At 36.3% G+C, this 16,117-nt stretch overlaps 1 protein-coding gene across 1 annotated transcript in view; it reads left to right on the forward strand.

Annotated features, from left to right (window-relative positions):
- The first annotated feature begins 4,158 nt into the window (after positions 1 to 4,158).
- LOC131875873 (uncharacterized) overlaps positions 4,159 to 16,117 on the forward strand; it is a 33,532-nt gene continuing 21,573 nt past the window's right edge. Inside the window, exons 1-2 of the mRNA XM_059220575.1 lie at positions 4,159 to 4,188; positions 6,236 to 6,658. Coding sequence (XP_059076558.1) covers positions 4,159 to 4,188; positions 6,236 to 6,658 — 453 coding nt within the window. The remainder of the gene's footprint in view (positions 4,189 to 6,235; positions 6,659 to 16,117) is intronic.

The following is a 16,117-nucleotide window of genomic DNA, read 5'->3' on the forward strand; positions in this document are numbered from 1 at the left end:
TAATGGTTTATGTTTGGAATGTGTATTTTTCTATCGTGTTTTGTTTACTGATGATGTAATTGATGATAGTGAAGGTTGTCAAGGCATGGATGATCACCTTCCAAAGGGACTAAAAAGTTATCCTAGACAATTTAGTAGGTTGCCCTACTACGAGAAGCTACAAATTGTGCATTTGTTTGATATTATACATATTGGAAAGAATATAACAGAGACATTATGGAAAATATTGGATGGAAGTCGTGACAAAGAAAAATTTGTCAAAATTTGTAGTGACATTCGAGAATCCAATCATGCAATGAAAAAGGTCATTCAATCAAATAGCAATGGAGACCAGATTAATATAAGTGCCCTTCCTTGGTTATTAACGCAGTAGCAAAGCAATGCTATAAAAGAAGTCATACGAAAAATTTGATTTCCCACAGGATTTGTTGCGAACATAAACAATCTCATATCAAATAAAAGTGAATTTGGGTCGGGGATGAAAATGCATGATTGGCATACCTTCATTAAGTTCATGTTCTTGTCTATTTACTATATATTTGTATACTGCGCATGTAATTTTCATTGTATTATGTTAGAAAACAATGAAAAGATCATTTTATAATTGTTGCAGTATGTTCTACCTCTATCTCTCCCAAACCACTTCGACAATAATGTCAGGCAAGTCATATATGATCTTGGAAAATACATGAGGTAAGTAGTGATGTTTGTTCAATTTATTGTATAGATATTATATTTGTGATTTGTTTTACTTGTTATGTAATATATTGTATATTATTTTGTAAAGTCGCGTTTATATATTTTTGTATCTTGAATCTCTTGTAGGTGGTTGTCATCTAAAAAAATCCATAAAGAAGATAAAATACTAGAAGAGAAAAATTCCTCATCTAATGTGTGATGCAAAAGTGTCTACCTTCAAATTTTTTCAATGCACAAGAACACTACCTCATACACCAAGTTGAGGAGATTGAATTGTGTGGACCTATACACACTAGGTCAATGTGGATGGTTGAGAGGCAATTGAAATTTTTGAAAGCTTTGGTTCGACAAAGAGCACATCCTGAGGGTTCTATGGTGGAGGGATATATGGTATACCAGACTATGGTGTACATTACTGAATATCTTCCTAAGTTGTATGTCAAAGCTTCTGGAAGCGATTGTGTGTGAGTTTTTTATCACACACAATCGCTTCCAGAAGCTTCGACAGATAATTTATGGATTGTGAAAATCTCATTTCTTTGATCTTCCTAAGTTTGCAAAAAAGATCCATGTAGATCGCATTTGGGATCCCAACCCCATAAACAAATTTTAAGGGGATTAATTGATGGGGAAAGGTAGATTGAGGAAAGTGAGAAGTAATTATAAGATGTTATTGTAGTTAATTAATTCTTAATCTTCAAAATAAATCAGTTGTAAGTCATCTATTTATTTTTTGTACAGTTGGTCGAGAGTGGGATGCACTACATTTGTATATTGCAAACAATCTTGATTGGATGACAGTATGGATTGAACGATGTCAACATTATGGTTGCACATTAACATGGGAAGGTGTGGCTTCATTGGTTAAAGAAGCTCATCGTAATGGAGATTACAATGTTACGCAAAGGGAAATTGATTTAGCATATGGTTTAAGAGATAAACGGGTACGTATAAATTTATTAATCGCCCATATGTTTATCAACTCATGATGAAATAATTTTTACATGTTTGACATATTGCAGATCAAACACCACAACTCTATGTGCTTCAATGGTCATAAATTTTGCATCAAAAATTTGGATGACACAAAGAAAACTTGTGATTCTGGGATAACTGCAGTCTTTGAGGTGACCAATATTTCATCTAAAAATGACATACATCCTCAAGAGTCTCAAAATTGATACTATGACATTTTGGATGATATACTTGAGTGTGACTTTAACTCCTTCAAATTAGTTATGTTCGTCGTCAAATGGTACAAGCTACGACTGAATAAAAATGATCCTAATAGAATTGTTATTGAACATGATAATGGATTTACAATGGTTAATACAAGGTCATTTGAGCCAGTTGCGGATGAGCCCTATGTTCTTCCAAACCAATGTGAGCAGGTATTTTACTCAGAGGTTCCACATAAATCGGGTTGGTCATTTGTTGTTAGACATGATCCAAGAGGAAGGCCGATAAAGTATAATGTGATGGAAGAAGAAGAGACTGAGGAAGTAGAAGATGATGTAGATGATGATCACGATCGACAGTTATTCGATGATATTCCTAACGGAAATGTTCATGAAGAAGAAGAAGTTGTTGATGATGGTGATGGTGATGGTGATGGTGATGGTGATGGTGATGGTGATGGTGATGGTGGTGATGATCATGATCATCATGATGGCAATGATGATCATGATGGTCACGATGATGAGTTGGATGAAGAAGAAGATCAATGACAAGAATGAAATGTATGAGGTATGCGATTAGTATATTATCTATTTAATATTGATTTCTTGATAGAAATTTATTTGACTTATATGGTTGCATAATTAATTCATTATGTGGATTGTTTATTATCTATGTGATGGATGGTGATTTATGATATATATTTGATGAATTACATGTTTATGATGATACATATGTGATGCTTATGATGCTCAATACATATATGATGATACATATGTGATGCTTATGATGCTTATGATACATATGTATTTATTGTTTATCAAATTACAAATGTAATGCTTATGATGCTCAATTCTTGGTGTTGATTTCATGTATATATTTTGTGTGATACTATCACCCTTGGTGGAAACAGGTAATTGACTATAGACATCGTCAACCCTTTAGTTGAGGATCCTTCATAGTCTACATAAAGTAAAGGTACGGAATAAAAAAATATACAATGATTATGATGACTGCATATTGTTCATGTTGTGTACTATGTAATTTTTAGTATACGTATCATGTAATTTTTAGCTAACATAAGATAATTGAATTACATATGCAGGAACATGAACCCCTTTGACGAGGATCCTGCACAGTCTCATGGATCGACAAGTATAAGTCAATACACCCTATAGAAACAGTTTATTTTAAAAAAATTACTAGGAAAACAAACTTCCACAGTTTTTCAAACCTCGACATTAGCAGCAAATCTAATACAGTTATCAACACTTGAGGCCCCAGTTGGACTTATTCAAATTTTAATCTCAACATCAAATTTAGGGCCGACTTCTTCATCAACATTACCCTCATTTGCAAAATATATCTCTAATTACCAACTAACTCTCTCATTTGATGGAGTGCAGGTATCACCAAATAGATATTTGTTAGATGTGTCTTCCTCGGGTGAGGTAAATGCAGGAATAGAAGACTAAAGTGAGACATGTAGTAGATCTAAAATAGGGAGATCAACTAGAGGTCAAAATATTAGAAGAAATTCAATAAACGTATGGAATTTTTCCTTGCTCAAGGGGGGTCATGTTCTTACAATGATGAGACCAAAGGCGACATCGAGGTGCCCTTGAGGTACAAACATATGTAGAAACAATGGGTACCCAAGGAACTTCCTCCAATAAACACTGATTTTTGTGTTAATGAGAGGATATATCGCATAGCACCTTCGTTTTTCATGGTTTGGGCCTATTTTCCATGGACGGCATAAAGGTCTGTTACAACAAAATTTCTGAATTGATGGAGTATGTCAGACCTTGTTACAATTACAAAAATTGGATGCAAATTGCTGGATATAAAAAAAGTATGCGTAGGTATGCACTGTCAGCAAATTATATACAATAGAAAGATAATGATCAAAGTAAATGAGTGGTTGTATACATTGATGGAAGGTTAAAAGCAACATGGAATATTGTAGGTTTTATAAATAGTACGCAACCTCGGTCAACTAATAAGCAACCCAATTGCATATTTGAGGCGTGTGAGGGAAATCGTGTATTCGTATGTGCGATAAAATCAATAAGTGCAAGGGAAGAGCTGCTAATCGATTACAATTTGAATCGTATAGATACAAACAAAGTTACTATCATGGGGGTGGTACGTACTATATACCATTTAAACCAACCTCCAATTAATGACTCCAATATGCCATTTTATTATTAAGTTTTTTTACTAAGTCTATTGGTTTCATTTCGCTAACAATTTTAAATTTTTTCTTTGTCATGGGGGGACATGGATCCGTCACATAGCACAGACGGGGATGTAGGTCCTGACACTTCTACCAAGCAAGTAAACCTCATTGTAATTGTACAAATTAGATAGAAGCAAACTATTGCATTATTATGTTCTTTTCTTGAGTGTTTTGAAGTAGTTTTGATAGTGTTAATAATATTCTTGTCACAGACAGATGTTCGGAGAAAGGGAAAGGGACCTATAGTACCTCAGCACCTCTATAGGGATGTGGACTCAACAGTATTATGCGATGATGACATCGCATTTACCACAAACCCTATAGAAATGATGAAAAAGTCTATTAGGAAAATTAATAGAGAGATTCTTGCTTTGGCATCCATAAGCCCTCAGACCGATGAAATAAAAGAGAGGGTGCAATAGTTGATGCAGACAACACAAAACTTGCAAGTAAGCAGTAATGAAAGCTTTAATTATAACAAAAGTTCAATAATGGTTTATATTTTATTCTCTTTTATGTCATTAACTAAAATATGTACGTGTTGTTTTTATAGGAGTTGAGAAAATCCAACACCACAGGAGCCTGAAGATCTTCTGCAAGCCGAATAACCTGTTACAAGGAGAAGCAATGAAGCAAAATCTGAAGAACATACAAAACACAGAGAATATGCTCAAAAAGAGAGAGCTCAATATTCACAAAAATATGTAATGTGATTCTTACAATGAAAAGAAAGAACTCAACCTTTAATAGGTCAAGAAACCCTAAAAGGGAAAAACTAGGTTTGCACATAATAATTAATTAAAATAATTAATTATATGCACCTAAAGTTAGCTTAAGTGTAAAAGAGATAAAGGGAACTTAAATAATTAAACAAAGAATGTTTAATTAATCAAGTAAATACCCGAATACTCTAACACCCCCCCTTAAGCTAGACTTAGGGAGAAGCTAAAACCTAGAACAGCTACTGAAAGCAATAAAGATGGGTCCCGGCAACAAGGCCTGATCAGGTACCCAAATACAATGAAATCTCTATGAACTGGAGAAATAGAGAAAACCACGTGGGAACAAAACTCTACTCCAAAAAGAAATGGAAAAAATATCACTGAAGCATGAAGACCCTGCAAACTCTGTCGAAGAATAACTGCTGATCTGTAGAACATCCACTGAACTAGAACATGACCAGGTAGAGAAGACTGTAATCTGCATGAGTGCCCTCAAATGACACTACTCGAATCAGGAGGCAAACAAGGCAAAACAACTGAAATCAAAGATACAGATGGCATGAGAAACCAAAGCCTGAAGAGCTGATCAATCAAACCACGGAAGCATTAGAACCAACAGGATAAACCTCCCCATAATGCGGAAGTGGGAGAGGGACAGGAACACTGAAAAGGACAGCCAAAAACAACTGCATGACGAAGAACCAAGAACATCAAAGGTGCTGAGACACATCATCATGAGTCGAATGTCATGGAAGGAACACTCACTTGACAAAGGAAGATGGCAAACAAAGGCAAACATCAACCCCCTCATGGCACTTGACCAACAGTGCATGTACAACGAGACACAAGATATGCAAGATTCCAAGTAAACAATGAATGATGGCACTTTATCTCAATTCGTTTGCATAATTACAAGCTACAATGATAAGAAGACTGGAAATAGAAACGAGAATCAAAACAGAGACACCCTACTCAGAAAAGAGATCCCAGGACCTGAAACAACCATGATATCCACCAGAGTGCTGAAAAGCAAAAAACTGAATAAAATTTGCATGGAGTAGAATCTGGAAAAAAAAAAACTCATATTTCTGGAAAGTACATAGAACACGCTTTTCAAAAATATAAAGTTTTCGAAAAATGGAGGTCGGATGCTCATTCTACGTCTCCCGGAGTGCAAAAAAGAGACCTCACTTTGACTGTAAAAAAACATAGTCAAACAGAAAAATTGGAAAAAATTACCAACACCATGAGGTCGGCCACGGAACCAGCTTTCCGACGCCTATTCGTTCTCGAAAAAATGACTCCTTATGCCCAAGATAGGGCCAAAAAACCAAACCCCCCCCCTGAAAAAGCCAAAAAAGGGGGTTTGGTTGCTTGCTGGTGGTCCGGTGGCCAGTGGGTGGCGCACCAGTGGCAGTCGGGTGGAGCTTCGGTGGCTGGGCAGTGGCCCGGTGGCGGAGCAGTGGCCAGCCAGAAAAAAGGGTCGGGGAGCCGGAGTGGTGGGGGCCAGGGCGGACGCCGCAGGCTGAGCAGCGAGCTGGGGCCGCAGGCAGGCGGCGGCGCAGGGAGTAGTGGCGGGCGGGGAGGTAGTGCTATCGGGAAGCGGCGGCCGGAGAAGCCAGCGGCTAAGCGCGGCGGCGAGCAAAGGGGCAGCCGAGAAGCGGCAGCCGCAAGGAGGAGCCGGCGAGGGCCGGGAGCCGGCAGGAGGCCGAGAAGAACCTGCTGCGGGGGCCGGAAAGGGCAGCCGGTGGCGGTCGGAGGGGCCGCCGGCGGGGGCCGCAGAGGCCGGACTGACAGGTCTGACAGGCTTGTCAGTTCGGTACCCTGCGGTACCCCCAAACCGCAAAAAAAAATTTCCCAAAAATTTTTTTTTTTCTTAAAAAGAAACAAACCTCCTTTTTTTTCGCTTTTTTTTCAAAAAAAAATTTAAAAGCAAATTTCGGCCTGCATGCCGTAAAAAGGCAAAAAAAAAAAAAATTAAATTTTTTTCTCGATCTACTTGCCAGGGCCATACGGCCTGGATTTGAGAAAAAATTTCACCCAGAGGCTCAAGAACCAAAAATGGTCGAATTTTATATGACCATAGGGGTTTTTGGGCCTTCTGAGCATGATGGTGAGGTCCGTTTAGGCCCAAAGTGCTCAGAAAAAAGCTCAAACCCTAGGTACATAAAAAATTCCTAAAACCCCAGATCTGCTTCCAAAGCAAAAATTCTCAAAACAAGAACAGGCAGTTGCAGATCTGAAGCTCTAATACCATATAGGAGTTGAGAAAATACAACACCACAGGAGCCTGAAGATCTTGTGCAAGCCGAATAACCTGTTACAAGGAGAAGCAATGAAGCAAAATCTGAAGAACATACAAAACACAGAGAATATGCTCAAAAAGAGAGAGCTCAATATTCACAAAAATATGTAATGTGATTCTTACAATGAAAAGAAAGAACTCAACCTTTAATAGGTCAAGAAACCCTAAAAGGGAAAAACTAGGTTTGCACATAATAATTAATTGAAATAATTAATTATATGCACCTAAAGTTAGCTTAAGTGTAAAAGAGATAAAGGGAACTTAAATAATTAAACAAAGAATGTTTAATTAATCAAGTAAATACCCGAATACTCTAACAGTTTTTATAGGATTTTATGTGTCCTCATCAACCTGGTGGCCATGATCAGGGTATTGCAGGTAGTTTAGGTGATGACCATGTTCTATACATTAAAACTACTCCTCCTTTGGACTTGTGAACTTGCTTTTTTAATGCTAGTGTTATTGATCATATATTTATTATGTAGTTGATGTAGAGGGATCTAGTTGATTCTCTTCATGACTGATCATTCATACCTTAGGAAAACAAACCCCCTTACACATCCCTTCACTTGTTCTCAACAAACCCCCAACACATCTTTTTTCTAGATCCTTGACTTGGATCAACCTCTCACTTCATCACTTATAATTTTTGAGAGCTTCGTATTATGATTTGTTCTTCACTATCAACTCATCTATCACTATATGATACTCTCTCCTTTTAAAGCTCGTCACATTTGACATGAGCTCACATTCTACTTGAGCTCAACTTCCAAGGAGACAAGTTACATGTTCAAGCAACTCCATGTTAGCCTTAACATTGTGAAAATACCAATTATTTCAACCATCAAACCTTAACATATACTTACCCCTATCCTCCAAGAGTGTTCTTTCACTATCCTCATCTCATTAAAGTCTGCTCCAACTGCCCAAGAACTCATAATCTGCACTTACTCATAGAATCCTTACAAATTCCAAAACTGCAAAATAAGGAACCCAAACTACCATTCATTGTGATTATCATGATCAAACAAGTAGATTGAAACTTTCTTGGCTTATCACTTTGAGCACCCAAAAACACATCATACTTGATACTGTCTCAGACATATTAGATCTTCAAACATAGTTTGCAACCCATAAACATTGTACTTGTGCCATTTTTAGTGCCTCAACACCTTAGGATCAATGTCCATCATACTGGGGAAGGTTATTTAGAGTTGTTCCAACCTTATTTCATCAACACAGTCCTATTTCAACCCATTGGACATCACTCAACAAAACAATATGGTTTGTTGTCCCAAAACAGGGAAAACTATGTCTCAGTCTGCTAGGGCACTAGTTTTCTTGACCTCTGTACAACCATTATGTTGGCAATATTGCATTATAACAGACAATGAAAGATTATTGGCATTTCTCAAGGATATTGAGAAGGTTGTTGATGATTATGGACATAACTGATTAAAGATGTTTTACTATCTTGATATTATTATTTTGTCATTGATGTCAAGAAATTGATTTTCTAATTCAGTATGATGTTGCCATATCTTGAGAAGTATGATATGAAGATTATAAAGAAGTCGGTAAAAGACACAGGAAAAAATATGATGAATTAAGGGATGAATAAGGTATTCAATGGGCAACTGCTACCGAGTCAGACAATGATGAGATCATGATGTTTTAGATTGTTTTAACATCATACATATGTTGTAAAATGTAAAGGTTAATACTATACTATGTTATCAACTAAAGAACCTAGTCGGTAAACCCTAAAGAACCTAGTCAGTAAACCCTAAGGTTATCGCTATCGGTTAATGAAGGCGGAATGTCTACCGAGTGAAGTTTAGTATTCACTGAGTTGTTACCGAGTTGTAACCGAGCTATAACAAAATGCATTAAATTTTTACATGCGGTATTTAATGAAAGAAGCTGATGAGCTGGAGCGGATCAATGATTGGTAAGCGTGGAAGAAATTTGTTAACGAATCTAAGGCAATGGAAAGTCGGCATGAAGATCTACAGCTCAGATTGAACCGCAATACCCTGGCACAAGTTCCAAGACTATTATGCAAGTTCCAAGGCGGGGTAAAACATTTTCAGATCGAAAGATGCATTAAACCTGGACAAGATTGAAGATCTGATGGCTATGATTGATCATGGGAAATGTGATCAAGGAGATTAAGCGGTTACCTAATTGTTTATAAATAGGAAACTGTTGATGAACAATGTATGCGGGCAAGTGTATGCACAAGGATGCTACATAGTGATTACCGAGCACAGAAGCTTGAAGACCTGTTAGAATAACAGAGTATAGAAGCCCAGCAGATAGACAAGATTAGTTCTATGTCTAAATTGTATTGAACAAATAGGAATCTGCTTTAGCATTTTAGATGTGAAGTTGCAGATAGATTTTTATTACTATTATTTTGTGAAAGTGACAGAAAATCTCTTAACCGAGTGGACTTAACAGTCTTATATGTAAATCCTCTAGCAAGGTGACATTCTGATTGAGTGTTTGAAATCCTTTGACAAGGTCACTTCTAACAAAGTGAAGATCCTAACAGATCTGAGGGAAATCCCTTAACCGAGTCACATCTAGCAATGTGTTTGTAATCTTTAACAGGATTTGCTTTTAACCGAGCATACTCTAGAAGAGTATATTTCTTAGTGGGTCCGAAATCCCACAGTGGTTTTTCCCTATTTGGGTTTCCACATTAAATCTAGTGTTATGAGGTTTATATTGTTCATATGCTTTTGAGTTTGCATGTTTGATAGTTTTGGATATATGACTGATATATATGTTACCGAGGTTGAATCTAATGTTTTTATGGATGATTAAGTTTGTATGATTCACCCCCCCCCCTCTCATCTTGTTGGCTATTGGATCTGTACTTATATTAAGTATCAGAACTATCAATTGGTATCAGAGCTTTGGACTCTGAAAGGAAAGTTTAAAGGCACTTGAGTTAAAGATCCAAAGATGTATAAGAGGGATGCACCGAAGTTGAACAAGTCAAATTTCTCTACATGGCAGAAAAGGATGAAGCTACATCTATCAGGAGTTGGAGAATATGTTGTATACTATCTAGAGAATGATTTTGTCACACCGAGCACCTATCCATTGACTATGGAAGAGATAAAGGCAAAGCAAGAACATATTCAAGCAATGATTGAAGTAACATCTGCATTGACCGATTCAGAGTTTAATGATCTAGAAGGCTACAATGATGCAAAGGCAATGTGGAATAAGCTCATATCAGTATATGGAGGAGATGAACATGTTCAAAGAGCAAAAGTAGATATTTTAAGAGGACAACTTGAATCTATGAGGATGAATGAAGGTGAGAACATAACTCAGTACAGTACAAGACTAAAGGAGATTGTCAATCAAATCAAAGGAGCAGGTGGAACTATTGAAGAAAAAGATATAACAAGTAAGTTGTTAAGAACCCTTCTACCAGCTTATGCAATCCGAGTCTCAGCAATCAATGAATTGAGGTTTGTACCTAATATGCCAGTTTCCTTGGATGCTACTATTGGTAAGCTACATGCATTTGAGCTAAGTAATTTTGATAACAGTGGATCTTCGGTAAATAAAGTTGAATCTACATTTAGTTCTTTTCATCTTGATGAATCTAATGATTACAATGAAAGAAAGTATAAGTACTCTGAAGGAGATCACAGTGGAGCAAGTGAAAGATTTCAGAAGAACATGGAAGCAGTACACAAACTGTATGAAGAAATCAGAAAGCAAGAAGAGTTTGAAGCACTATTAGCGAAAAGGTTACCAAGAGGCAAAGGTAAGTATAAAGGAAAACTATCTTTGAAATGTTTCAATTGTGATAAGATTGGACATATGGCTTCTAATTGTCCTGACAAAGATTTTACTGAAAAGAGAGATTACCGAGATGATAGACAGAAAGATAACCATTACAGAGGACACCGAGACTTCAGAAGAAGAGATAGAAAGACATGCTTATTAGCTGATGAGGAATCTAACGATGATAAATCAGATGAGACTGATATAGAGGAAGTTGTTTATGTGGCTATCAAGGATGGATCAGATGAAGAAAGGTATGAAGAAAAAGCCCTAATATCTCACATAAACACTAATGATTCTTGGATTATAGATAGTGGATGCTCACATCATATGACAGAAGATAAACACAAGTTTGTTATGTTAGAAGATTATGATGGAGGCTATGTTAGATTTGGTAATGATGCACCATGTCCGGTAAGAGGTAAAGGATCTATAACACTTCTTGATAAAGCAAGATGCAATGATGTCTATTGGGTTGAAGGTTTGAAATACAATTTGTTGAGTGTAGCATAGCTAAACAACATAGGTTACCGAATAGAATTTCAGAAAGGAATTGTCAAAGTTCATGACAAGAATGGAAAGTTAGCTGCTACCGGGACACAAACAAAAGGTAATACATTTCACCTTGACTCAACTCGGAATAAGTGTTTGTATGCAAAGATTGATGATACCTGGCTATGGCATAAGAGGTTTTGTCATGTAAATTTTGATAACCTGATCAAGATAAGTAAGAAGCACAGAGTAAGAGGTCTACCGAGTCTTGAAAAACCTAAGAATGCTATGTGCCAAGGATGCTAGATGGGTAAGATGACAAGATCAAGCTTTACAAGTAAGTCTTACACTTCTAAGGGAATTTTAGATCTAGTACACACTAATCTTTGTGGTCCTATGAAATTTCAAAGTTATTATGGTGATAAATATTTCATATTATTTGTGGATGACTATTCAAGGATGATGTCAGTAATGTTTTTAAAAGAAAAATTAGAAGCTTTTCAAATGTTTAAATGGTACAAGGCAAGAGTTGAAAATGAAACAGGAAGATAACTAAAATGTCTTAGATCAGATAGAGGAGGAGAGCTCACATCTGATGAATTCAACTTATTCTGCAATGATCATGGTATTAAAAGACAAGTCTCTGCACCGAGAACTCCACAGCAGAATGGAATAGCTGAAAGAAGAAACAGATCTATTGTGAATTGTGCTAGAACACTGATGATTAAGAAGAAGGTGCCACAAACATTTTGGAGAGAAGCAATAAGCACAGTTGTTTACACCTTGAACCAAGTTCGATTGAAGAAAGGTACTTTGAAGACACCATATGAGATATGGTATGATAAGAAACCTAATGTTAGTTATTTTAAAATCTTTGGAAGTAGATGCTACGTTCATAAAGATGATAGAAATGGCAAGTTTGATCAGAAAAGTGAAGAAGGAACATTTCTAGGATATTCTTCTAGAAGCAAAACATTTAAATGTTTGATCAAATCATCTAACAAAATAGTAGAAAGTGCAAATGTGAAAATTGATGAATTTGCAGAAAGAAATGATGAAGGAAATTCCAAAGAACCAGAAGACTATGATGAATTTGTCTATGTGCAACCGAGAAGTCCTACCGAGAAAACTGTTGAAGAAAATGAAGAAAATATCCAATTACCGAGTGATGAAGAAGATCATACAAAGCCTACCAAGCCTATATTAGCCAAGTATGTCAGAAGACATCATGCACCAAGTCAGATTATAGGAGATAAGGATGATCTAGTGATGACAAGGAACAAACTGAGACAGAACACATGTTTGATATCTGAATTTGAATCGAGAATAGTAAAAGAGGCATTTAACAGTGAAGATTGGGTAAATGCTATGACAGAAGAGATTGATCAAATAAAGAAGAATGACACATGGACACTAATCCCAAGACCGAAGGATAAAAATGTAATTGGTACAAAGTGGATTTTCAGAAACAAGCTAAATGAAAAAGGGGAGGACATTTGAAACAAAGCAAGATTAGTTTGCAAAGCTTATGCACAAGAAGAAGGAATTGATTATGGTGAAACTTTTGCACCTGTTGCTAGACTTGAAGGAGTAAGAACATTGTTGGCCTATGCTACTTTCAAGAACTTCAAGATATATCAAATGGATGTCAAATCTGCATTTCTGAATGGAATATTAGAAGAAGAAGTTTTCATTGAACAACCTGAAGGATTTGTTGAAGACAATAATAAAGATCAGGTATGTGAGTTGAACAAAGCTTTATATGGTTTGAAACAAGCACCAAGAGCATGGTATGAAAGATTGCACTCTTATTCGATTAAGATTGGTTTTATAAGGACAAATGAGAACAACAACATGTACATGAAGAATGATGAAAATGGAATACTGATCTCAGCCATATTTGTTGTTGATATTATATTTTGTGGAAATGACTCTTTATGCAAGAACTTTGGAAATGAAATGAGCAAAGAATTTGAGATGTCATTAATCGGTGAGATAAAGTATTTTATAGGTTTACAAATATTGCAAATGAAAAATGAGATTTTCATTACTCAATCCAAATACATAAAGGAAATCTTGAAGAAATTTGGAATGGAGGATTCAAAACCAGTAAGTACTCCTATGACTACCAACTGTAAATTATCAAAGAATGATGAATCTGCATCTGTTGATGAGACACTCTACCGATCAATGATTGGAAAGCTACAATATGTTGTTCATAGTAGACCAGACATAGCACATGCAGTAGGTATAGTTGCAAGATTCTCTGCAGATCCTAAGAAACACACATGATAGCAATCAAAAGAATTTTTAGATACTTGAAAGGCACAGAGGATTATGGCTTAGTATATCAGAAAGGAAATGATTTTGATTTAAAATTTTATACTGATGCTGATTGGGCAGGCAACATTGATGACAGAAAAAGCACAACTGGTGGAGCTTTCTTTTTAGGAGAAAGACTAGCGAGTTGGCTTAGCAAGAAACAAGGATGTGTTTCACAGTCAACAGCAGAAGCTAAATACGTTGTTGCAGCATTGAATTGTACCAACATTGCATGGATCAAACAACTGTTGGAAGGTATAATGAGAAAGTTACCGAGCCAGTAACTATATTTTGTGACAATACTAGTGCCATTAATATTTCAAAAAATCTTGTTATGCACTCTAAGACAAAGCACATATCTATCAAATATCGTTATCTTAGAGAAGAAGCTCAAGAGAAGAAAGTGGTGTTGGAATATGTTAGCACAAAGGAGCAAATAGCAGATATCTTCACCAAGCCACTACCAAAGGACACTTTTGAATATCTCAGAAGCAAGTTAGGGGTCCTACCCCTATCTTCTACTCACTGACCGAGTTCGATGAAAGCATCAATCTGATGACTCTATTGAATATCTTTTGGGAGTTAATGTTGGAGTTATACACTTTAGGATGTTTTCTAAAAGTGTACTGGAATTAATACTAGAAATAATACAGAGAATATTACAGGGAACAGGAATTGAAGACAAATGCTCTGACCGAGACTCTGTTGATACACAAGAGCAGGAAATAACTTCTTACATAAACAAATTATGTTTTAGTTCTTTTCTTTTTGGCATTGTTGTCAAAGGGGGAGAATACCTATGAAGGGGGAGAAGACCAATATAGGGGAGAAGACCTATCAGGAGAAGACTAAGAGAAAACTGAGCAGACTACAGATTGGAAAGAAGACTGAGAAAATAGGAGAAGTCTAATGTATGGGGGAGAGCATTTTAGCATTTCAGAATCACAGCAATCCGAATCTATCAAGGTCGAATCAATTGGTTTTTCCATCAATGCCAAAGGGGGAGATTGTTGGCAATATTGCATTATAACAGACAATGAAAGATTGTTGGCATTTCTCAAGGATATTGAGAAGGTTGTTGATGATTATGGACATAACTGATTAAAGATGTTTTACTATCTTGATATTATTATTTTGTCATTGATGTCAAGAAATTGATTTTCTAATTCAGTATGATGTTGCCATATCTTGAGAAGTATGATATGAAGCTTATAAAGAAGTTGGTAAAAGACACAGGAAAGAATATGATGAATTAAGGGATGAATAAGGTATTCAATGGGCAACTACTACCGAGTCAGACAATGATGAGATCATGATGTTTTAGATTGTTTTAACATCATACATATGTTGTAAAATGTAAAGGTTAATACTATACTATGTTATCAACTAAAGAACCTAGTCGGTAAACCCTAAAGAACCTAGTCGGTAAACCCTAAGGTTATCGCTATCGATTAATGAAGGCGGAATGTCTACTGAGTGAAGTTTAGCATTCACCGAGTTGTTACCGAGTTGTAACCGAGCTATAACAGAATGCATTAAATGTTTACATGTGGTATTTAATGAAAGAAGCTGATGAGTTGGAGCGGATCAATGATTGGTAAGTCGTGGAAGAAGTTTGTTAACGAATCTAAGGCAATGGAAAGTCGGCATGAAGATCTACAGCTCAGATTGAACCGCAATACCCTGGCACAAGTTCCAAGACTATTATGCAAGTTCCAAGGCGGGGTAAAACGTTTTCAGATCGAAAGATGCATTGAACCTGGACAAGATTGAAGATCTGATGGATATGATTGATCATGGAAAATGTGATCAAGGAGATTAAGCAGTTACCTAATTGTTTATAAATAGGAAACTGTTGATGAACAATGTATGCGGGCAAGTGTATGCACAGGGATGCTACATAGTGATTACCGAGCACAGAAGCTTGAAGACCTATTAGAATAACAGAGTATAGAAGCCCAACAGATAGACAAGATTAGTTCTATGTCTAAATTGTATTGAACAAATAGGAATCTGCTTTAGCATTTTAGATGTGAAGTTGCAGATAGATTTTTATTACTGTTATTTTGTGAAAGTGACAGAAAATCTCTTAACCGAGTGGACTTAACAGTCTTATATGTAAATCCTCTAGCAAGGTGACATTTTGATTGAGTGTTTGAAATCCTTTGACAAGGTCACTTCTAACAAAGTGAAGATCCTAACAGATCTGAGGGAAATCCCTTAACCGTGTCACATCTAGCAATGTGTTTGTAATCTTTAACAGGATTTGCTTTTAACTGAGCATACTCTAGAAGATTATATTTCTTAGTGGGTCCGAAATCCCACAGTGGTTTTTCCCTATTTGGG

Source organism: Cryptomeria japonica, chromosome 5, assembly GCF_030272615.1.
Source record: "Cryptomeria japonica chromosome 5, Sugi_1.0, whole genome shotgun sequence".
Taxonomy (NCBI): domain Eukaryota; kingdom Viridiplantae; phylum Streptophyta; class Pinopsida; order Cupressales; family Cupressaceae; genus Cryptomeria; species Cryptomeria japonica.